Source organism: Mus caroli, chromosome 11 (assembly GCF_900094665.2).
Source record: "Mus caroli chromosome 11, CAROLI_EIJ_v1.1, whole genome shotgun sequence".
NCBI lineage: Eukaryota > Metazoa > Chordata > Mammalia > Rodentia > Muridae > Mus > Mus caroli.
The window spans coordinates 101,816,629-101,841,416 of NC_034580.1; the positions used below are offsets into that span (position 1 = coordinate 101,816,629).

General features: G+C 44.4%; 1 protein-coding gene across 7 annotated transcripts in view; it reads left to right on the top strand.

The window, feature by feature from the left end:
- Nucleotides 1-24,223, top strand: part of Tanc2 (tetratricopeptide repeat, ankyrin repeat and coiled-coil containing 2) — a 316,075-nt gene extending 291,852 nt beyond the window's left edge. For 5 of the 7 annotated variants that reach the window (XM_029484218.1, XM_029484220.1, XM_029484221.1 and 2 more), the window contains 9 exons: nucleotides 4,069-4,202; nucleotides 5,274-5,397; nucleotides 7,984-8,159; nucleotides 8,501-8,633; nucleotides 9,180-9,209; nucleotides 10,033-10,124; nucleotides 11,848-11,994; nucleotides 14,614-14,714; nucleotides 16,697-24,223. In XM_029484218.1, the coding sequence (XP_029340078.1) occupies nucleotides 4,069-4,202; nucleotides 5,274-5,397; nucleotides 7,984-8,159; nucleotides 8,501-8,633; nucleotides 9,180-9,209; nucleotides 10,033-10,124; nucleotides 11,848-11,994; nucleotides 14,614-14,714; nucleotides 16,697-18,665 (2,906 nt within the window). In that variant the 3' untranslated portion in view covers nucleotides 18,666-24,223. The remainder of the gene's footprint in view (nucleotides 1-4,068; nucleotides 4,203-5,273; nucleotides 5,398-7,983; nucleotides 8,160-8,500; nucleotides 8,634-9,179; nucleotides 9,210-10,032; nucleotides 10,125-11,847; nucleotides 11,995-14,613; nucleotides 14,715-16,696) is intronic. The other 2 variants (XM_029484219.1, XM_029484223.1) reach the window with 1 other exon arrangement.
- Nucleotides 24,224-24,788: the final 565 nt, after the last annotated feature.

The following is a 24,788-nucleotide window of genomic DNA, read 5'->3' on the forward strand; positions in this document are numbered from 1 at the left end:
TCTCTCTCTCTCTCTCTCTCTCTCACACACACATTCACATACACAGTCACACACACACTCATTCTCTCTCACACACACAGTCACACTCACTCTCACACACACTCATTCTCTCTCTCTCTCTCACACACACAGTCACACTCACTCTCACACACACACTCATTCTCTCTCTCTCTCACACACACACACACATTCACATACACAGTCACACACACACACTCATTCTCTCTCTCTCTCTCTCACACACACACACACACACACACACCCCACAAACAATTTTTGTGAGGTGCTGACCAACTAGGGAAACAAGTTCTGTTTCAGGTCTCTTGGGAAGTGATTTATTTTCTCCCCTTCTCCTTTCCTCCTCTTCCTTCCCCTTTCCTTCTCTCCTGTTATGGTTTATGGACATGGCTTTACCTTAATTCCTTTCTTTCAAGAACTCCTAGCACTTTTTGATAAGACTTATCCCAGCCAAAGCAACTCCTTGGTCTTGATCCTGAACAGTGCAGACTGCATTCTACATAGTCGCATTGTTCTGAGATGAGATTGGCCAGCTGTGTCCATGACCATGTCTAGCTGTCATCTGAAGGCTACTGCCAGATGACATCATAACGTAAACAACAGAGATTATACAACAGAGCAACGCCAAGTGGAATATTAAAAGTGCATTACTCAATAGAGTGAAAGAGGCCAACCAGAGTAATATAATTGTTAGAGTAGACAGTGCCACTTTCCAGGCAAGCACTGTCTGTGAATAATGCGTTCTGTGAGCTGGCATCACTAGTGAAAGGCTTGGTTCTAAAGGACTAGTCTGTTCTCTTCAAAGTGCTATCAGTTTTGCTTTGTTTTAAGAAAAAGACTGTTCTTGGCCTGTACATAGTTGGAAGTTTGCCACAACCCTATAACCTAGTACTTTAAACAAAATATGGGAGTTAGAAATTTTCCAAGTGGTTTATTTGAGGCACAGAGCATGTCTTAAGTTCTTAGCTACTTTTGTATTCAAATGCCTGTGCAAGTCTAACAATCTTTTAAACTGTTAAACATATGCACTCGTCTTGGAAGCCAGACGAGGTGGTTCACTGGGGAGACAGAGGCAAGTGGACCTCTAAGAGTCTGAGACCAACCTGGTCTACAGAATGAGTTCCAGGACAGCCAGGGATATGAAGAGAGACTCTATCTCAAAAACCTGGGGGTGGGGGGAGGGAGAGAGAGAGAGAGAGAGAGAGAGAGAGAGAGAGAGAGAGAGAAAATATGTATATATGTGTGTATACACACACACACACTTCCACTTCATTCAGTGCATACATATATATTCACTGCAGAAAGGACAACACTGTCCTCCTATGACAAATTAAGCAGAAAAACTAATGACAAGAATTTCTAAATAAAATTGAATACATCTTCAAAAATTGCCACATTTTCCCTTATGAACCCATTTTACCCTTAGGGCAGGAAAACATTATTTGAAATCAGTGTGTGTGTGTGTGTGTGTGTGTGTGTAAGGAGTTTTATTTTTACATATGGCTCCAGTTATAGATAAATTAAGCTAAACCCAAAGGCAAATGCAGATGGCTCAGTGATAGGGCACTTGGTGATTAGCCTGATAACCTGAGTTCTGTCTCTGGGATGCATGTAGAGAACTGAACCCTGCAAGTTGTCCTTGGTCCACATTTGTTTATATATACACCAAATAATTGATGTAAATGTTTAAAATTCTACAATTTTTCACTTAAGTGAAAAAACTATAAGTGACCACTTGATTTGAATTTCACTAGCTTCTTTGATTAGAGTCCAACATTTGAAAACTAACATATGCACATCTGCCTAATAGTGTTTGATTTGTCATTAGAGTATATGACTGTGATGAAGGAAGGGCCTTCTGTCACCCTGCTATCTCAGTTTTCCAAGTCAATTTGGGAGATGGGGAAACACCTAGTCCCAATTTGTTTTTTGTTTTTTGTTTTTTTAACAAAATATAACTCCTACTATTTTCTAATAATTTTCTATTTTCCTACCCTTTGTCCAGGCTGTAAAACATAAGGGCTAAGGAGGTAGCTTGGTAAAGTTCTGACCCACAAACGTAGGACCTGTGTTCAGATCTATACCACCCACATTTTTAAAAAAAAATTGAACACAATGGCATACATCTGTAATCCCAGCACTAGGGAAGCAGAGACAGGTGAAATTTAGGAGCTTGCTGGCCTCCAGGATAGCTCTAAGTTCAGTGAGAGACCCTTTCTTGGGAAGGAAAAGAAAAGAAGAGAAAAGAAAAGAATAGAGGGGCTGGTGAGATGGCTCAGTGGGTAAGAGCACCCGACTGCTCTTCCGAAGGTCCAGAGTTCAAATCCCAGCAACCACATGGTGGCTCACAACCATCCGCAACGAGATCTGGCGCCCTCTTCTGGAGTGTCTGAAGACAGCTACAGTGTACTTACATATAATAAATAAATCTTAAAAAAAAAAAAAAAAGAATAGAATCAGATGGAGAGTGTGTCTCAGTCACTGTTCTGTGGACACACCATGTCCATGGCGAGTCTTACAAAAGAAGACATGTAATGGGAGGTTTGCTTACAGTTTCAGAGGGCAAGCCTGTTAACTCACCAGGGAGTCTGGTGGCAAGATGAAGACAGAACAGCAGCCAAGAGCTACACCCTGACCACAAACAGAAAGAGATTGAGCTTGTCATGGGCTTTTGAAACCTCTGAGCCTACTCCAGTGACACACTACTTCCAACAAGGCCACACCTAATCCTTCTAATGTCAAAGAGCTCTACTCCTTGATAACTAAGCATTCAAATATATAAGCCTATAGACATCATCTTATTCAAACCACAGCAGAGAATAACTAAGGAAGACACTTGGTATCAACCTCTGACAACGTACACATTACATGAGGACACATCTGTACATATACAGACACCATACACACAGAATGTATTTATTTTTAATTAAAACAACACATTTCAGCTAGATATGGTAGCATACACCTGTAATCCCAGCATTGGGGAGTTAAAAAGGAACGGTGAGTTCAAACCCAACCTGGGGTACATAGGGAGACCTTACCTCCCTATGTAATAAACCTATGCATTTTAAATGTCGTGGTTAAATAAATGTCTGTCTGTTACAAGATGGACTTTTTATCTCCAAACTATTCTTCCTATTTTACAGTCAATACAGAAAATGAAATGCACATCTAGAATGTTGACTACACCAAAGGTCATAAATAATGGACAATAGTATAGAAAAAATAATTAGTTTCTTCCTCCTGTGTATCCTTTATGTTATAACTGTTAGAAAAAGAAAGTCTGGGGTGGCACTGCATACCATCCCTGTAATCCCTGGCCAGGCAATCAGGGTCATCATTCGCTACAGTGTGTGTCCGGGCTGTGTGACACCTTCCTAGACCCCTCCCCCAAAGAGTGGAAGAAAGCTGTCTTCTCACACCTGTTTTCTCATCTTTAAGACCATCTTACCCTAAACAGTTTTGTCTCTTATGCTTGCAAATCTAGTTTTAAATTTTTATTATCTTAATTAGTTTAAAGAGAAATAGAAAATAAATTATCCAAAGCCTTCGGTTACAGTTCCCGCCTTTGGTTCTTTAGGTTTGAGAGCACAGGAGTAGAGGTTGACCAAAACTTTCCCCAGCTGACTTTCTCTACAGAGTCTCTTCTCTAGACTTCCATCATACATAGAGTGGTAGGTTTGTAACTAGGCTGAGAACCTTAGAAAGAGAGACACCTAGAGCAGAAGAGACACTCTGAGTATAGGAAAGATGAAACCAGATGAATTGGACCAAAGTGATTTTTTCAGTGAATTTATTATTATGATTGGCCCCAAATAGTGTAAGCTCTTTTAAATGTCTTTATTATTTTTCTTCAAAAATATCCTTTCTGGAAAAGGCAGCTTGTTCTTGAAGGTAAAGTGATTATATCCATAATTATATAATCAGACACACTAATTTACTGTGTTTGCATTAAACAAAGCATTTAGAAACACATTAATCCATGTTTAACATTAAAAGCTAGAAAACAAGAAGAGCCAGCCATCCTCGGTCTTTGTTGTCTGCCTTTAGCCCTGACAGCCGCAGCCGGAAGGGGCAAACTGGATGTGTGCCGTCTGCTTTTGGAGCAAGGGGCAGCAGTGGCCCAGCCAAACCGCAGAGGAGCAGTGCCTCTATTCAGCACTGTTCGCCAGGGCCATTGGCAGGTAAGTAGGATGCAGCTTCCAGCCCTCCGTTAAGAATGAGTTCCAGGTGGAAACTTGTACTGCAAAGAAAGGAAGCCACACTGGGTTTCTCAGCAGTCACCAGGCTTGAGGACAGGGGCCTTTGCTAGTGCTGTTCCACTAATTGAGAATGTAAGAAATTAGCACTCTCCCAGTGAGGCAGTATGCACCTTTAATCTAAGCACTCAGGAGACAGAGGCAGGATGATGTCTGTGAGTTCAAGACCAGCCTGGTCTACATAGTGAATTCCAGGACAGCCAGGATAGCATAGGGAGGCCCTGTCTCAATAAAAAGGGAGTTGGAGGAGAAATTAACACTCAAAACCATCATTGTGCGCTAGACTGATTTGTTCTTGTCATGGAGCAACACCCTCCTTTGTGCAACAGTATCTGCCAGTTGACTGGGAGTTCTCGTATCAGCAGACTCTGTCAAACCAGTTACAGATATTTCCGAAGGGCTGGAAGAAAACTCGATCTTTGCAAACTCTAGCTACTTGATCCTTCCAGAGGTTTGGACTCTAGAGAAACCATTAATTTACACACTAGGATGGAAAAAGAAAGGACACTGATAGTGATCATTGGAAGTACTTGAGTAGAAAAAAAGGCTCTTAGAAGCCAAACAGTGCTTAACAAAAGACACTGCTGTTAACAGAAGCACTTTATTGTAGCCAATTGAGTGGTAAATGTGTATTGCTGCTGCAGACCTGTAGCCTCCAGAGATCAATAAAATGGAACTGACGTGGGTAGTTACTTGGGGTGGAACTTCCATTTGGTTTAGACCACATCTTGAACTTGTCTTTTTTTCTAACTTAATGTCTTGGTCACATGTTCAGAGATGAGGTCTCATTCATCTATCTCTAGGGGAGTTAAGGTAGCAAGTCACATGCCATTAGAACTGCACAGAAAGTCTTAAGTAGGTTGCTTCAGTAGAAAGCTACTTATAGGGCAAGCTCACCTCTGCAGCAAGGAGTAGTTCACGCTGTAGGAGAGTGCATACATGTGTCATCTCAGCAGCTCTCCTTACAATAACCAGCCTGTTTGCCTGCACTCGCAGATTGTTGATCTTTTACTGACCCATGGAGCTGATGTCAACATGGCAGACAAGCAGGGTCGTACTCCCCTGATGATGGCTGCTTCTGAAGGCCATCTAGGAACCGTGGACTTCCTCCTAGCACAAGGTAAGCCCTGAAAGGCGGTGAACAGAGCCTATAAGAATCCACTTAACTCCAGGCTCGTTAAGAATGATGGTACTAATTGGGTTAACTAGAAAATGCAAAGCCAGGCTGGAGCGATGGCTCAGAGGTTAAGAGCACTGACTGCTCTTCCAGAGGTCCTGAGTTCAAATCCCAGCAAACACATGGTGGCTCACAACCATCTGTGATGGGATCTGATGCCCTTTTTTGGTGTGTCTGGAGACAGCTACAGTGTACTCACATACAATAAATCTTTTTTATAAAAAGAAAAAAAAAAGAAAATGCAAAGCCAGATGCTCCTACTCTTTTTTATTTTTCTCCTCCAGTTTTTTTTCTTTAAGATTTATTTATTTTATTTATGAGTACACTGTAGTCTTCAGACACACCAAAAGAGGGCACCAGATTCCATTACAGATGGTTGTGAGCCACCATGTGGTTGCTGGGAATTGAGCTCAGAACCTCTGGAAGAGCAGTCAGTGCTTTTAACCTCTGAGCGGTCTCTCCAGCCCCTCTCCTCCAGTTTTTTAAACTAAAACTCCAGGCTGGCCTTGAACTCACATTTGTTTCTTGCCTCAATCACCTAAGTATACCTGGTGTTCTCTTGCATGCTGTGTGTGTGTGTGTGTGTGTGTGTGTTATATGTACATTTGAATGGGCATATGTTTTATCACTATGTAGACCAGGCTGACCTCAAACTTGAGGTGATCCTTCAGTCTTAGCTTCTAGAGAGCAAAGTTTACAGGTATACCTCACCACCCCTAGCCTGCCCACTTACACACTGGGGAGTTCTAACTCTGACACTCTCTTTTTCTTTATAGCCTGAGGGATTATTATGAAATCAATACATTCTTTATTTCAAGTCAGTAATCTCCAGACTTCAATTTTTTTTAATGTATACCCAGTAAATATCCATCTATTTTAGAGGCTGATTTGCTGTTGCTGCTGCTACTGTTGGTGGGGGTGGGAGTAGGGTTGGGGGTGGTATGGTGTCTTACTATGTAGTCCTTACTATGTAGGCTGGCTTCTCTATAGACCAGGCTGGCTGCAAACTCACACAGATCCACCTGCCTCTGCCTCCTAAGTGTTGGGATCAAAGGTGTGCACCAACATACCAAGTAAAGCTGCATATCAGTTTGTCAGCCTGCACAGCTAACATGTTTTTTTCTCGAACTCAAAGGAGGTAAAGGGAAGTTAAGACACTTGCTAGCAATGAGACCCTCTTTAGAGAATGAGGATATTGCTATTAAGCTATCATAATAAATTCCCTGTGGTGCTTTCCAACATACTCACACCATTGGTAAGTGGGAAACTGCATTTTCCCTACAGGTGCACATGGTAAATTATTTCAGCCTCCTGCTGATTGCCCTAAACTCAGCCACCTATGCAATAGTGGCATCACAGACTGCCATAGAGAAAAGGCTCATCACTAGTAGCACTGCAGCACCACCTAGTGGAGTCTTGGATTTGGATCAAGAAGTGGGTAGAAAGGCGATTGAAACTATGACATCATTCCAGTTAGCCTTCGCTGTTAATAAACCAACCTTAAATATATATAATTATCTATATACAGATGCACTTTCCTTTAAGGGATCCAGCCTTCTGAAGAACTGTGCCTAGACCTGAACATCCAAAGTTGAATAGGAAGACTGGCTTCTCCTAAGAGACTTGCTGTGTCTTTAGCTCTATCTTTTCAAGAAAGATTTGTCTCCACAACCTGAGACTCAAAGGTGGCTAGAATCAAAAATTGTGCTTGCAGGGTACAGTGTAGCTCTTGGTTCCATGGTACAAGTTGCCAAACAAGTCTGACTTCATATCTACCTTCATTTCTGCTAGAGTTGGGGAGCAGCACTCAGAGGGAACAGACCTAGGTTCTTAAGACGTGGCACAAAGCCACAAACTGTGTCCAATAGAAGAGGCAGGGCCTCTTCAGCACTGATAACCTTAGATGACTACTGTGTTTGTTGCATGCCAGTAGACATTCATTAGGCATAGATGACAGAGGTTTGTTCTTCCTTACCCATGGTCTTTGAACCTTCTGTATTTTCTTTAGGTTTTCTTAGTTTTGTTTTTCACTTAAGTGAGTTTTCACTAAGTAAGTTTATATTATTTGTAGAATATTGTAGAATAGGAACTCTCAAGTAATTTTATTTTTTAAGTAATCTATAATTTAGAGGCTGGTAGCACAGTTTAGCAGGCTGAGTGCTTGCCTAGCATAGCGAATTGATTCAAAAAAAATTGATTCAAAAGGCTCCAGGTTCAGTCCCAGTGCCACTGAACTGGCACACACTTATAACCACAGCATTCAACAGATGGAGATGTGACTCAGACAGGCCTTGAACTCACTGTGTAGCCCAAGCTACCCTCAAACTCCTGCTTACTCCTGCCTATTTTAGGGATTACTGGTATATGTCACCATGGCCAGCCAGGGCCAATCTTAAAATGAAAAAAAAAAATCTAGAAGTAAAAGCTATTCTTCAATAGTATGTATACCTTAAATATCAGCATTCCTTTCAGCTACAAACTTTTGTGTCCTCAGTCCTGTTAAAACAGAACTCTCACTCTTTCTTTCAGGTGCCTCCATTGCCCTGATGGACAAAGAAGGGCTAACAGCCCTTAGCTGGGCTTGCTTGAAGGGCCATCTCTCAGTAGTACGCTCTCTGGTGGATAATGGAGCTGCTACAGACCATGCAGACAAGAATGGCCGTACCCCACTGGACCTGGCAGCTTTCTACGGCGATGCTGAGGTGGTAAGTACCTTTAAACAGGCCTCAGGAGAGAAAGGATAGGGGTGTTATCCACCAAGAATGCTATCTAGGATCAGATGTGAAGTACTGTTTTGATGGTTCTAACTTAGACTCTTCAGAGGACAGGAATATACAAAACATTATTCAAAAGCAAGAATATCACTATGACTTGAAATCAGAGGGGGGGAGAAGAAGAAGGAGGAGGAGGAGGGAAGGAAGGAAGGAAGGAAAGAAGGAAGGAAGATAAGATAAGATAGATAGATATACTGGTTCAGACAAGCCGTTTGAAAGGGGCAAGCTGTATCCATTGTGCCTGTTAACTGTTCTGCTTGTTCCTTTCCTAGGTCCAGTTCCTGGTAGATCATGGGGCCATGATTGAGCATGTTGACTACAGTGGAATGCGTCCTTTGGATAGGGCAGTCGGTTGCAGAAACACGTCTGTTGTAGTAACTCTACTGAAGAAAGGAGCCAAAATAGGTAAGAGAAAGAGAGATGATATTGACCATCTGTGCCCAGGGGCCAGTGGTCTGGCTTTCCTGGGTTTTTTGGAGTGAATGTATCTAGTTCTCCCTCTGCCCTGGTCCAATTACTGCCCAAGTGAACAAAAGGCTACTGGCCCAGAGAGAGTACTTCTGAGCCATAGTCATGAAACCCTGTATCCAGAGTCACATGACTCTCCACCCTGCCCTTTGTAGCTTGAGCCAGGAGGCTGCGCTGAGCTTATGCACATCTTCGCGCTGCCTGTGCACTGGCCCCACCCTCTGAGCATCCTGGCTCCCTGCAGCACCATAAGCCTTTGCTTTCCTTTGCTCTCCGTGCTTCACTCTCCAGCCCCTGCCGCTGCTCTCCCAGCTGCTCCCCCACCCACACACTGTAGACAGGGTTGCTGATATGCTGGCTTTTGCTGCCTGCCTCTCACTGCTGCTTTTCCTTCTTTTTTTTGTTTTTTTTTTTCTTTTTTTTTCACCTTCATCCATTTTTTTTTCCTTTCCTACAACTTTTTGTTTTCTCCTTTCTTTGAAGGTTGTCAGACGTTACCGAGTCGCCCACGAGGTATATTTCACCGCTGTCAGCATCAGGCGTGGTCTGATGGCTTGGTCAGCTTTGCCTTCTCCTCTTTGATTTAGCCTGCATGAGTTCCCTACACCTCTAATCTTTTAATTTACTTCACCTTAAAAGAAGATTTTTTTAATGACTGTTGCAGAGAATAACTTGAACTTTTTGATAACTAACCCTGAAAAGTTTAGTTGGTAAATAATCCAGTCATCTGTAAACTAATCAATTTAACTATTCTTTTCTCTCGTGAGTGAAGTAGTCTTCTCAATGTTTGTTTCATATCTGTTGACATGAAAATTATGCCCCTGGTTCCAAGTGAATCCCAGGGAGTCCCTTTTGGTACTTAGCTCTAAGGAGCCTTTAGAGCACTTACAGAGGGTTCCCTTCTACAGAGTGCACAGTTCAAAATTGATTCTATGTGGGAGTGTTCCATCTCAGACAGAAAATAAATTATTCTTTTTTGGCTTTTTCTAGTCTTGTGGTAACCTTTAGTATAAATTCTTTCTTCCAACTTCCTGATTTAAAATCATTTCAGACTAAGCCATTATGTGCTCATGTGTACCACACAGGCGTTACTGTTCTCCTGTGGCACGAGCTTGGACACTTCAGATATTCTTATTTTAAGGTGAATACAAACAAATCAAATGCAGCTTCTTGGCAGTGGGAGTCACTGAATACTCCCAGGTCTAGAAGATGAGGTAATTATTGTGGACAAGTTGTTCTCTCAGCAGAAATTCCCCAGGATATTTTTTTCCACCCAGCTTCCTACCACCTTACATTGTATGAGTTCTTTACCCATCATGCATCCTGTACACTACAGGTCCAGCCACATGGGCGATGGCCACCTCCAAACCAGACATCATGATCATCCTGTTGAGCAAGCTGATGGAAGAGGGGGACATGTTTTATAAGGTGAGGGCGGGAGGAACTGCTTTTTACGTGTAGAATCTTGAAAACTTGAAAGTTTTCATCCTTTTCTATAGAGGCAAAGGTAGAAACTAATTGCCTGGTCCTGGACTCCTAATTTAGGGGTCCTGAGGTTTTTTTGTTTTCCTGGTAAGAGAGCAAAACTTTCTGGTTTTAGCTGGTCACTTATAGTTCAGTAACAGGTTTTTTCTCAGAATCTTCTAAGTGAAGAACTCATAGGGCAATTAAAAGCAAACTTATGTAATTTGGTATTTCTAGTTTCATTGATCTTATTTTTCATACATAGTAGCACATTCCTGTAAACCCAGCACTTTGAAGGTAGGAGAAGGAGAATATCAGGAACTTAAGGTCCTCTTTGTTTATAGAACAAGTTTGAAGGCAGCCTGGGAAAACAAAGTTCATAGTAATAATAGCATTTTTAATAAGATAAACAGTGATTATTATACATTTGCTTAAAGTCACTCCCTGAATGAGAGTCTTTAAGAAATAGGTATCCTTAAACACTTGGCCAGAAGGAAATTCTTAGGGTATTCCATGTCAGTCTCCTCAGAGTGTTTCAGTTCATGGTGAGGAGACTGAAGGTAAATAACTCCAACTCAGTTTTTAGCAGCAGACATCCTTGAGATATTACAGATCTAAAAGATGATAAAATTACTGTAAAGCTCATTGTTTTATAAATATGCAAGGTCCTAAGCAGAATTCTAGTTCCTAGGCATCCTTAGAGTACATCATGATTATCATGGCTTGTAGGAAGCTTGAACCTTGATCCAAACTTAATCATATAAAATCACATAAATTCAAAGATCTTTATTACTGTAGGGATCATACTTATGGACCTTTATGTCATTCTTAAGAATATAAGCCTTGGCACAACATAACTTCTGCTATCCCAGGTCAAGGATGTAAATAGGCACTTCCATAATTCTTCCCTGGGAAGACTCTACACTTCTCCTGATTAAAAGATGAAGAAAGGTAAATAACTGATGCGACCTGGAGCTGTAGCTCTACAGAGGGAGAGTGCAGGTGAAGCAGGAGCTACCACCTGAATCTTTCTGCACTTTATATACAGCCTTCCATATGCAACGTGTAAAAGTGGTTCAGTGTTTCTGTAGAGGATCCTGAACTTGTCAGATTTACTTCATCTTGGGGGAATGGTCTACAAAGTGAGTCACAAATTCCAAGCTTCTCTTCTCGCCTGCCACCTTCCCTCCTGCCTGACCACAAATACCATGAACTGACACTATTTTCTACCGTTAAGTTAGAGAAGCCTCCGACCATTCTAGGTCCTGCATGCTTCCTGAGGAAGAGAATTATCTCTTCTGTGGGGCAGCAGGGTAGAACATCAAAGAGAAGCCACATCAGCCAAAACCTAGGGAGAAGCTATCACTCTGGAGTGTTGGGACCAGGAAGTTTATGTGTCCCAAGTAGAAGCTGTTCATGAAAAGAAGGAACTTCCCAGTGAGCAAGGTCAGCCCTTGAGAACAGAAACTGTTATGTGCTTTTGCCAAGATTTTTTCTCTGGCTTGTGATTTTAGATGTCCCTTCAACCTTCCTGTTCTTACCAAGTGAGTTTCCTATAAAAAAAAAAGACTAGATTTCTGCTCTCAGTGCCCAAGGGACTTTAACCTTTAAGAGTAGACAGGAACTAGGGACAAGATCTCCTCAGCCTCAGCAAACCAACATTGTGCTCTTCGTTTGTACCCATTAGAAAGGGAAAGTAAAGGAGGCTGCCCAGCGCTACCAGTACGCTCTGAAGAAATTCCCTAGAGAAGGGTTTGGTGAGGACTTGAAAACCTTCCGGGAGCTAAAAGTGTCTCTCCTCCTCAACCTCTCTCGATGTCGCAGGAAAATGAACGTAAGTCCTTCTAACCCCCACTCTGTCTGCAGTGCTGGAAATTGAAAGTTCCTGCCACTTACTATCTTATTACTAGGCCCTAAAATCCTCTCTGCCCCATTTGGAACCTGGTTGTCCTTCACAGAACACTGACATTTGCACATTGATATAAATCCACAACAAATACAAATTTCTCAAGCTGTAGAAAAGCTAGTTCTCTGTGAGCAGTTTGTGGCATTCTGCAGTGTCATAATGCCCACTGAAGTGACTGAAACACTGTCATCTCCACACACTCTCCAGCCATTCTCACCAGAGTTTCAGCTGCATTTAGGTTGAGACTTCATTCTTTCTCTAGTCAGGTGCCAAAGAGTGGGATCAAGCTTCAGGGCTGTGGACTTCAGGGTTAATGTCTAAGGTGACTCTTGACTTTTTCACCTCTTCCCTGGTCTCTGTATCCCAGTGTGCCACAGCCCTTCTTGCTTGGATGAAATCTTAAAATTCCTTCTGGCCCTCTATCAGACCCCCTAGTTGTCCTTGGCTCTTGATTCTTTGCAGGCATGGTTCCAGCCAGTGCTTCTTTGTCATGCAGACACTCCTGAGCTGAGAAAAATCTCAGACACCAGAAGTGCTTACAATCGTGACACAGTCACTGGCATCCAGTAGAGGTTTCACAGGCCCTCAGAAGACAGATGTAATTCAAATCAAGTAGGAAGTTTTGATCAGTTAGAGAGTCAAGAGTGTCCTGTCCAGAATGAAGGTTCTGGCTGCAGTGGGAAGGATCTGATCTCAGGTCCAGAAAGACTCATATATCTAACTTCTGCATCATTGATTCCAGCCCTGAAACCTGACAGTGAAAGAGCCCTGTGATAGACTCGGCGATCTCAGAGGACACAGTTCTGCCTTCAGAGGCAGAAAGGAGTGGGGGCAAGGAAGATACCTTTGGGTGGAGATAGAAGTATGGAGGGTATCCGGGGCACCATAGTAAAGTCCTGCCTGAGGTTCTCACGTGAACAGTGGAATCAGTCCCAGAGGTCTCTGTGGCCCTCCTCTGAGAATGAAGCAAAGCTTCATTCAAAGGCAGGCGGATCTCTAAGTTCAAAGCCAGCCTGGTCTACAGAGTGAGTTCCAGGACAGCTAGGGCTACACAGAGAAACCCTGTCTCGAAAAACCAATAAATAAATAAATTATTTATATATATACACACACATACACACACATATGCTTTGGGTACATAGCTTAGTCATAAGGTTCTTGCTTAGCATGCACAAGACCCACTGTAGGTCTCTAGCACCAAGGATGAAAAGTTGCTCTACTCTCCTATTCTTATAAACTATGGCTATCTCTCAAATAAGTAAAGGGAAAGGTAGGAAACCAGAGGGATAGAAAATAGTCCATACAGTTTCCCCACAAAACCAGTAATTGCCTCCTATGAGCCACCATACAGTAAGCACCAGAAGTCCCTGCACCTCAGTAGACAATCTCTTATGATGAGCCCTTGCCTGTGCCCCAGGACCTTTCTTAGACCCTGTTTTCTGCATTAGGAACTATGAATACAGTCCTGCTCTATATGGTTCTGTCATTTAAAGAAGAGGAAAACCTAAGCCAAATATGGTGGCATGTATCTCAAAAAAACACCAGTACTTTTGAGGCAGAAGCAGGAAGATTAGGGGTTCTAGGCTAGCCTGGGGGTACATAGCAAAACTTCAAAAAATAGAACCACCCCCAGTGAAAACTAAATCCTTTCACTTTAACTTAGTATTTAAGGAGATCTTAAGGACCACAGGTGTTGCCTGTTCAATATTATATGCTTCAGAATCTATTCCCCGGGGTTGTCATGGTAACACCAGTTTATCCAGGATGTCTCCAGGACAGCACAACCAGTCACACCCAGAGTCTGCTTGTTTCTTTATCTATTTTTAAAATTTTTAATGTTTCCTAAGTAAGGAATCAAATAGAAGGAACAAGGCAGAGAAGTGTCTGAAATATGAAGAATATTTATGTAGTACGGAATCCTACTATTTGTCTAGTATACATAGCACTTAAATGTTGTTTATGCCTAACCTTACCGCTGAACTATCAGTGTAAAGGATGTTCAGCCGACTTGAGTTAGAATAGACCAGAGAGCTGAGCCTGACTGGCTGGCATCCCTGGGCCCTCTCGGCTCCAGTCAGTGCTCTTTGCTGTTACCCAGACCTTTCTCCTGGACTCTGTGGGGTACATTCTCGGTGATCCTTAGGAAGCCAAGGTCTTGTGAGCACAGCAGCAAGGAGAACCAATAGGATGAGGTATCTGTGTCTCTCCTCTTGTATGGAGAGTTTAGATCTTCAACTTTAGGATCCTCACTACAGAGGGCTGGCATTTGGCTTCTGGGGGTATCAAGAACAGCTAGAAATCCAAAAAGTGTTTTAACACTTTGGACAAGTAAAGTTCCATTAGTGCTTTCTGAGACACACAGCAGAGGAAGGCAGGGGGGATTTTCAGTCTGTGGGCTACATGGGTAGAGCCATGGCAGGCATGTCATGAGCCCCAGGCATTCCATCGACCGGTGTCAAAGGATTGAACTTACCATTTGTTTTATTCCCAAGTTGTCTTTTTGTGTATCTCTGCAATGACTCATCTGCACACCTATTGTAATGACAGGATTTTGGAATGGCGGAGGAATTTGCTACTAAGGCCCTGGAGCTGAAACCGAAATCTTATGAAGCATACTATGCGAGAGCAAGGGCAAAACGAAGCAGCAGGTGAGGCAAGGGAGGGTGAGAAACAGCAGTGTCTGAAAATGTGTCTAAGGTGATAGGCCACCCTGGGATGTGTGCACCCAATGTGCCTGCCCTTGCCAACTCTCAGGGCCAGGCTTTGCAGGCAGGGCACTGCTCACAAACAGCACTTCTCCTGGGCACTTTAGGAGAAAGGTAAAATGGAAAATGGCACTTCCTTCCAGGAAGCTTGTGTCATGTGTCAGTCACTTTTCAGCCTCAAGCCAATGGCATGACGAGATAATGATGAAGTAAAGAGGAAGCCACTTAAGCCAAACCTCCCCTGTGCCTTCTCAACAGGAAGAACAGGACAGTCACACACTCTTACTTTCCTTTCCTACAGGCATTGAGGACTCCCAGATTATTTAGTCCTCAACAGAGGGGTCTCCTAAGTCTGAAGGCATTGCCCTCTTCACCTAAACACACAGACACACACAGAGACAGACAGACAGACACACACACACAGAGACACACACAAAGACAGACACACACACACACAGAGACAGACAGACAGACACACACACACACAGAGACACACACAAAGACAGACAGACACACACACAGAGAGACAGACAGACAGAGACACACACAAAGACAGACACACACACACACAGAGACAGACAGACAGAGACACACACAGAGACAGACAGACAGAGACACACACAAAGACAGACACACACACACACACACACAGACAGAGACACACACAAAGACAGACACACACACACAGACACACACACACACAGAGACAGACAGAGACACACACACACACACACGAGGTCCTGCTGCCAGGACTGAGATGGCACCATTCCTTGTGCCCGTCTGCTGTTTTGGCCACTGAGTAACAGAGCCTCCAGAGGGATCTGAGAACTGCCATTGTCCTTGATGCCTCTGCCCATCACCCAGCCTTCTCCCATGCCTGGGAAGGAACTGTTTGGGGTTTGATGCTATAACCCAGGGGGGATTTGTCTGCAAAAATCAAAACAAAGCTAGTGACACTGAAAGCAGTGATCTAGCTAAAGTCATAGCATTTTTATAGAAAGCTGGCTGTCACATCCTCTCCGTGTGGGACTGTTCCTTTGCCACTAGGTGAGTTGTCCACTCCCCAGGTAGTTTTAGTCGGGAGGATAGGAATATCTCCATGGTTCGTTTCCTCATTTGTAAATAAGGGTCTTGTTGGAGTAAGCTCAGCTCCACTCTTGGTCACCTGATCAGCAAACTGACTCATGTGGGCTGTGACCTAGCAGAAAGATACACAGTACTGTTAAGTGATGGGCAAAAGGGACTGAAGACAGGCACCACACCTAGGATGTAAGAGGCCTGAAGTTTAGACCAAAATATTGAGAGTTTTTTTTTTTTTTATTTCACAAGATCATCTGGCCATGATAATTCATGCACTTTAATCCCAGCACTCAGGGCAGAGGCAGGAGGATCTCTCTAGTTCAAGACCAGCCTGGTCTACATAGCAAGTTCCAGGATTGCCAGGGCTACATAGAGAGACCCTCTCTCAAACCCCTTCCACACACAAAAAAAAAAAAAAAATTTACACTGGATCAGAAATATTTTTAAACACTACAGTTACTGCTTTGTTCCTAAGGTATTTGACAGTGACACTGTAAATGACAACCCCAACCAACCCTCTTACTGCCTAGGCTGTACTTGGGCACTAAGATCTTCCCGAAGGGCCTGTCTGGACTGACCTGATGAAGACATTCTCTATTAATCCCAGAGAGGCCAGAAGGAAGATAAAAGCCAAAATGTCTAGGAACTCATTCAAAACTCTTCGAGAATAACAGCCTCTGTTTCCTTCCTTATAAGTCAAACTGAACTAGACCCTCTTGAGTCCCCCAAATGCTACCTGATGCAGTTCTCTGAATTGGTGGCCATGTTCTCTGCTGCTGGTGATTCCTGTTCATTCTGAATAACCTGAATAACTCCCATTCTTGTGTTTGCATTTTGTCAAGCAGACAGTTTGCAGCAGCCCTAGAGGACCTGAAAGAGGCCATCAAGCTATGTCCAAACAACCGTGAGATCCAGAGGCTTCTGATGCGAGTGGAGGAAGAGTGCAGACAGATGCAGCAGCAGCAGCAACAGCAACCACCACCCGCACCCCAGCAGCCTCCGCAGGAGTTGCCAGAGGAAGAAACAGAGCCTGAGCCCCAGCATGAAGATATATACTCTGTACAGGACATATTTGAGGAGGAATACTTGGAACAAGATGTTGAAAATGTTTCTATTGGCCTCCAGACAGAGGCTCGCCCCAGTCAGGGGCTCCCAGTAATCCAGAGCCCACCCTCCTCTCCAGCCCATCGGGACTCGGCCTACATCTCTAGCTCACCTCTTGGCTCTCATCAGGTTTTTGACTTCCGGTCCAATAGTTCTGTAGGTTCCCCCACTAGACAAGGTTATCAGTCCACTTCGCCTGCTCTTTCTCCAACTCACCAGAACTCTCATTACAGGCCTAGCCCACCACATACTTCCCCAGCTCATCAGGGTGCATCTTACCGGTTCAGCCCACCTCCTGTGGGAGGGCAAAGCAAGGAATACCCTAGCCCTCCCCCTTCCCCTCTCCGTAGAGGCCCTCAGTATAGGGCCAGTCCTCCAGCTGAGAGTATGAGTGTCTATAGATCCCAGTCTGGCTCACCTGTACGCTATCAGCAAGAAACAAATGTGAGTCAGCTTCCTGGCAGACCAAAATCTCCACTATCCAAGATGACCCAGCGGCCCTACCAGATGCCTCAGCTTCCAGTGGCAGTTCCCCAGCAAGGTCTCAGGCTACAGCCTGCCAAGGCCCAGATTGTAAGAAGTAACCAGCCTAGCTCAGCAGTTCATTCAAGCACTGTAATCCCAACTGGAGCCTATGGTCAAGTAGCCCATTCAATGGCCAGTAAATACCAATCTTCACAAGGAGACATGGGAGTAAGTCAGAGCCGATTGGTTTATCAGGGATCAATAGGGGGGATTGTAGGAGATGGGAGACCTGTACAGCATGTCCAAGCCAGTCTGAGTGCTGGTGCCATCTGTCAGCATGGAGGATTGACCAAAGAAGACCTGCCACAGCGACCCTCCTCTGCCTATCGAGGTGGTATGAGGTACAGCCAGACACCACAGATTGGGCGTAGCCAATCAGCGTCATATTATCCAGTCTGTCACTCAAAACTAGATCTGGAGCGTTCCTCCAGCCAGCTGGGTTCCCCCGATGTGTCACATTTAATCAGAAGACCTATCAGTGTCAACCCTAATGAAATCAAGCCCCACCCACCAACTCCCAGGCCGCTGCTGCACTCGCAGAGTGTGGGCCTGCGCTTTTCTCCATCCAGCAATAGCATCTCATCCACCTCCAACCTGACTCCCACCTTCCGGCCTTCTTCTTCAATTCAGCAAATGGAGATCCCACTAAAACCGGCATATGATAGGTCATGTGATGAGCTATCACCAGTATCTCCCACTCAGGGAGGTTACCCTAGTGAGCCTACCCGATCCAGGACCACACCATTCATGGGGATCATAGATAAAACAGCCCGGACTCAACAGTACCCCCACCTTCACCAGCAGAATCGGACCTGGGCAGTCTCATCAGTGGATACGGTTCTCAGTCCCACGTCTCCAGGCAACCTGCCTCAGCCTGAATCCTTCAGTCCACCATCATCCATCAGCAACATTGCCTTTTATAACAAAACCAACAATGCACAGAATGGCCATTTGCTGGAGGACGATTACTACAGCCCCCATGGGATGCTGGCTAATGGGTCTCGTGGAGACCTCTTGGAAAGAGTCAGCCAGGCCTCCTCTTATCCTGATGTGAAGGTGGCTCGGACCCTACCAGTGGCTCAGGCATACCAGGACAACCTGTACAGGCAATTGTCTCGGGACTCTCGACAAGGGCAGACATCGCCTATCAAACCAAAGAGACCATTTGTGGAGTCTAATGTTTAAGAGACATTTGTTGGAGTGAGACCCATATGTTTTCACTGCACATTTTCAGGCTTGGTTTCCACATCTGAGGTAGTTCTCTGGCTTAATTTCTCATGTAGTTTCTGTGTGGTGTTCAGAGGTGACAGCCCACATGTTGAAATCCTTTGCATGCAGCTGACTGGGAAGCTGGCCTCTGGTGAGCCAGGACTTCAGTTTCTCGGGTCCGTGCCCCAGCCACATGCTCTCTCCCTCTCTTCCAACACCAACGAGGAGATTTCGTGCCGTGAGCTTTAACCAGGGAGATCAGACATACTGGTCGGCTTTTTCCAGGAGACAATCGCTTTCACTGATGTTCTTGTTGTGTGAATGTCTTTTTCCTTTTTAAAAAAGTAAGATGTTCTTGTTTGTTTTCTTCTAGAAGCGTTAGGACACGTGTGATGCCTTTCTGTCCTTGCATCCTTCCTCAGTGTTCACATGGCCAGCCCCAATGCATCGCTGTGCCATGGTCTTCTCCCCAGACTCCAGCTCCCTGCAGGTGGCAGCTCTAGAATCTTCATTTACTTTATTGCTGGTCCTCCTCTGGGACAAAGGGGTCTAGGGAGAGTGAGAGAGAAAGAGTAAGAGAGAAAGGAAGAAAGAAGGAAGGAAGGAAAGAGAAAGAAAGAAAGGAAGAGAGAGAGAGAAAGAAAGACGCTAAATTGATTGGAAGAAAAGCCCACTATAATTATCTGAAATGTTACTATGTTGGTTTTCCAAGAAGTGTTTGGGGAACTTTTAATAAACATCCAGCCCTGATTAGCCAAGGAAATTCCAGGAGAACTGTTGGTATTTTTAAAGTACTCACCAAGAGGTATTCTCTAGGCTTTAACTAACAGCCACTAAAGGCTGCTGATTTTCCACGGCTAGAGAAGGGAATAAGTATGGAGAAAGGAGGAGAAAGGGGGAAAGATTGTTCTTGCTTCTCACCAAGAGAAAGCTGTGTCAAGTCTGCATTTTAGATCACAAAAAGCCCCGAACAACCTCTGAGGTCTGGCTGCTGTCCCTACTCGATGCACTTTCACCTGGAGCCAGACTGCGTTCAGCTGACGTTCATTGTCTCAAACCAAGATGGTAGGGTAAAGAGTTTCTTCCAGAACCTGCTTGGGTTCTCTTGGGACTGTAAGACCCATCCCAGGGTTTCCACCCAGGCCACTACATTCCATGCTGGCTGTTAACTAATTGCATTTTAAGACCTCTGGTTTCATTATTCTCTGTTAAAGGAATTGTCTCTTTTATCTAGGAGTATTAAATGGTAATCTTTGAAAATCAGAAACAGCCAAAAGTGTTACAGATTGCTCTGAGCACTGGGTAGGGGCATGAGATTGGTAGTAGGCCTTTTCCTCCCTCCGTTTCCATTCGTCTTGTGGCTGTTTGCTAACCTGATTTTTGAAAAGCTGAGACAACTGTGAGGTAGGCATCAAGGACACAGGAACCAAAGCTGTAGCACAGTACCATCTCTGGGAGCACTCAGTTCTCAAAACCAAGCCACAGGCACAGCAAAGTAACCATGTTGCTTGTTGCTACCATGTTCTTAGGGAGCATTTCTCACTAGTGAAGGGCTGCAGGAAGGACAGTTTCTTGAACCAAATCCAGCTGTGATCTGTTTGGAATGCAGTTCTCTGATAGGATCTGAAGTCATGCAGAGCATGACACTGAAATCAGAAACCTTTCATCACTGATTTAGACTCTGCCAGTAGATGGACCCCAGGCCCCCCAAGCCTAAAACAGATCAGAATTCATCTCTGTAAGCAGAACTGCTTTTACTCTGATATAGAACTGCCCCATCCTCCTAGACTAGGATAGGCACTGGTTATTTCTCCCTACCTGACCATCCACCTGTCTTTATCTTCATCTCTCCCATCTGGAAGAAGCTTATAGCTGTGGGGTCAGCCTATAGCTGGGAACCGCAGCCTCTCGAGTCCCCTTGTGGCCTGGACACAGCTCTGCTGGTCTCTGCATCACATTGTATCTTACCTGAACCACCTCTGAGGGAGCTCCTACAGTTCATTAGTAAAGTGTTCCCGCCTGTTTGGAAAGCCGCCCTTACCACCTTATCTGCCCAGGTGGGTTAGAATGCCATGCAGTCCTAAAAATACACCACAGCTGCCACTATTACCCAGGGTCCTTCATTTTCCCAGGAAAAGTAAGAGAGTTAGCGTCTCTACCCCCACCTGAAATAGCAGTGTCAAACCACAATTATTTCCTGTCCATTGTGAGAGAGAGTGCATGCCACTACTGGAGCGAGCGGGTTTTGACTAAAGACCACCGATGGGAGCTTCCTGAGGCAGGAGACAAGCATCTTCCCTGGATGCAGACTGCCTGCCCTGCTTTGCTACTTCACTGCCATGGTTGATCTTAGTACTGTATTTTAAATGTGCCCCTCCCTTCCCAACAATGAACATTTGCCAGACACATATGGCTTCAGGATGGAAGACAAATCTTAAATGAAACTGGCAAATTCTTATCACTCAATTCACATCACCCTTAAGTAGAGACAGGTGACAAACTTCAGCTTGTAGGTTTCTCACCCAAACATGTTCCTTTGCCCCCAATTCTTGCACTAGTGGGTTTCCATCACATCATGTCTATAAATGGGTGCACTTTACTGTTTGAATTTGTAACTCTGATAAATACTGGATATTTAAGTGTGAGTAATGTCTTCATTAGAAATTAGAGTCACTCTTGTCTCTAGTGTGTTTTTCAAGAAAAACAATACAAGGAAAGAAATCAAGCAGTGGGCCACAGCATTTATAGCACAAGAAATAACGTTGTATATAAGCCTCAAAGAGTAAGGATTTTTAAACACAAGAAAACATTTGCAGTGATTTTAAAGTGCTTTTCCAGCAATTTTCTTAGGGACTCCTGAGACATGGTTCATTTATTTACTGGATCAGTAAGGCACACAAGTAACAATTAAAATTATTGTTTATTTACAAAGTAAAGGGAAAACCTCTGTAACATGAGAATTCGGCATGGACAAATGGAGATCATTTTGTATCTGCTGTTGTGTCTGTCCAGGTTGCAGTCGTGCACTATTAGTCCCAAGTTAATAGAGCACAACCCCTCTCGTTCCTCTCCCAGGTGCCCCTTTCTAGATGTGTTTAACTTAAACTTGATGGCTCAGGAAAATTCCACTCATTAGAATTGTGTACAGTATCCCAGGTTGTTGCCCAGATATCCAAGTTTGCTGATTTTAGTTAAGCCTGGATTATCACTTTTCCTAAATTATTATAAACAGAACAGCTTAGAGAAAGGTGTTCTCCTCCCTTATATTGTATAGTAGTTTATGATTCCCTCTAAATATTGGTATTTTTATATTTCAGAGATATACCCAATAGAAAAATTTTAAACCAGTATCTAATTTAATATCCATAAGTATTTTTCCTTAGAGTTTAGTCATATGCAGTGGGATATGTGGATGTCACTTGTGCTTCACCGTACTCTACCACTAGGTGTCACTGTGACTCTGCATCATACTTACCTGGTTACAAAGAATGGCTTCGTGGAGCTGCTGCCAGTGCAGCTGGCGGGGGCCCACAGACTAGAGGTTCAGGAAGAAGTGAACACAAGCCTGAGGGGGCTTCCTGCAGCCATGCCCCTGTAGCGAGGCAGACTCTGGACACCACGTTTGCGAGGTTACATTGTGCTCCCTTTCTCCCCGTTAGAAACCGTTCCTCTCAGTTCACTCAGCCTCCGGCCTTTATAACTCCAGAAGAATCACAGTTGGGTGGTTGATTAAAGATGGTTATTTTTCTACTGCAGAAATGCCTTGGACAAAACCAGTTGCTCACTGAATCTTTGCCACACAATGGAACAGGCTCCCCAGGTGGCAGGATATGCTGCCTCTGTGCCCATCTCTTGTTGAGCCTCTGAACGCTCAGCAGCCCCACCCACCCTACCTGTCTGCCCTCAGGCTGCCCAGTTCTCAAGAAGGGGTCTTCTACCGCCTTTATTCTGAGGGCCATACTGCCCTGCCTCGTGCTTGTTGAGAGGTGTGACTTCTCCTTTTCCTCTGGGAATTCCAGACTGACCATCTACCATGACTAACAATGAACAAAGGGCTTAGGGTAAGAGCTACCTACAAAGACGCGTCATGGAAACCTTCACCATGCAATGCCTTGAACTCAGCTCTGGCTGCTCCCAAGAAAAGGCAGCTGGCTAGGGGCCTGGACACAAGCACAACGGGGCTGGTGGAGCCACTGTGCAGAGCTACTTGAATATTCACTGGGTCTTCATCAACTCTTTTTGTAATACAGACCACTCAAGGGCTGAAGTGTTGGTAACCTTCATTTCGGTGTCCAATGCCTCACAGCAGCTGAGCCACCCTGAGATGCTTGTGGCCACGTGATGGCCACAGTCAGAGCTTTGAAAGTCAGTACCAAATGAACGTATAATTGGACACCAAAAATCAAGTGTTACTCTCATGTTTCCTCACCCTGTCATCTCATTTCTTCCTGCTGACTATCGTGATCCCTACACTAAGCTGACCAGTCAGGCTACAGCTGGCTGCACACAGATGCCAGCCAGCACCATCTCCTGGTTTCAGATAGACCTACTCCGTGGGAAGGACGTGGCCTAGCTGCTTTGTTTCTGTAGCACTTGATGGCTGGATTTTTTCCTTTGCTAACCACTAACCAGAAAATCTGGCTAGGACTCAACTCACTCCCTTCAATCCCCAGGACCAGACAGAGAGTTAATTCTGGAAAATTCCGTACTTGAATGTACCTGCCTTACTGTGTACCCATTCACTGGGGGAGGGGGGATTAGAGATGTTGGCTCTAGATATCCACTTCATTCAAAGTTATTTTGGAAATCCTGTAAGTTCTACTTCCTGTCCTGCTTTGCTTTTTTGCTTTGCTTTGCTTTGCTTTGCTTTGCTTTGCTTTGCTTTGCTTTGCTTTGCTTTGCTTTGCTTTGTTTGTTTTGTTCCTGACATTTGACTGATTCCTGCTGAGTTGGGCCGGTTCCCTGTGGGGCCCAGGGCAGGTGCCATTCTCAGGCATGGCCTCCCTTCCATCTAGCACAGCATCTGTCTCTCTGTTCTGTCTCCTCCAAACCCAAGATGATTTTAATTAGTACAGACATGTACAGTCTACAATTAAAGAGTGATTTGTACTAATATGATTTTGATTATTCCTCTTTGCTGTCCTTTCAAGACACTTGCTGGAAAAAGCTTTAATGCACTTAGTTTTCCTTTAGGTTTTCTATAACTCAGATGTAAAGGACTTTCTCTGTACAGTATATTATCCAATGCATGTTTGTTCTCTATCCTGATATATCAAACACCACACGGTCGTGAACTCGTGCAGTGGGGATGACCCACACCCAGCGGAGGCCTCCAGCCCCGTGAATAAGGAAGACATTTTCTCTACTGTACTTGCTTGAACAGTTTTATTGTCTGTACATGTGAGCTGTGTGAGATAGATGTGAAAAGTTCAAATGAATGCATTTTCCTGCCCCATGTATACAGAGCGTCATCTGTACAATGAACTGTATGTATGAAAGCAAATGTACGTATTTATAAATGGTCAACACTTGGAGAAACCTGGTGTCTGCTGCTTTTCTCCTTCCTTGCTCTATCCAGGGAGCTGACTTCCATGCTCACCCCTAACTGAAAGGGCAGTGCTGAGGATGCCCCCTCCCCCAAGGGAGAACACCAAAGTCAAGGCTGCGGCCAGATTCCTGATGACTTGTTTGCTCTGCTGCACGGAAGCATGCCTCCCTGTGTCTCTTCCGAGTTGTTGTGTGTCTCCTCTGAGGTGGACACTGATCACATGCACTTGAGGGAGCTTTTGGCTCAGGATGGTTCTGGGACCTCAGTGAAGCCTGGCTATGTGTGGAGTTAAAGGGAGCCTTTTTCTCAGCAGCAGCTACACAGGAGTGCTGCATCCCCATCATGTTTTGTTTGTTTGGAGTTTGTGACTGATTAATACATGGTCTTGCTGTGTTTTCTGAGGCTGGCCATAAACTTCTAGACTCAAGTGATCCTTTTGCCTCGGCCTCCCAAGTAGTTGAGGACACAGGCACATACTATTGCCAGTTGCTTCAATTTTGGTAGCTGAAACTCACCCCAACATTACCACCTTGCCAAAATCCAAGCGTGCA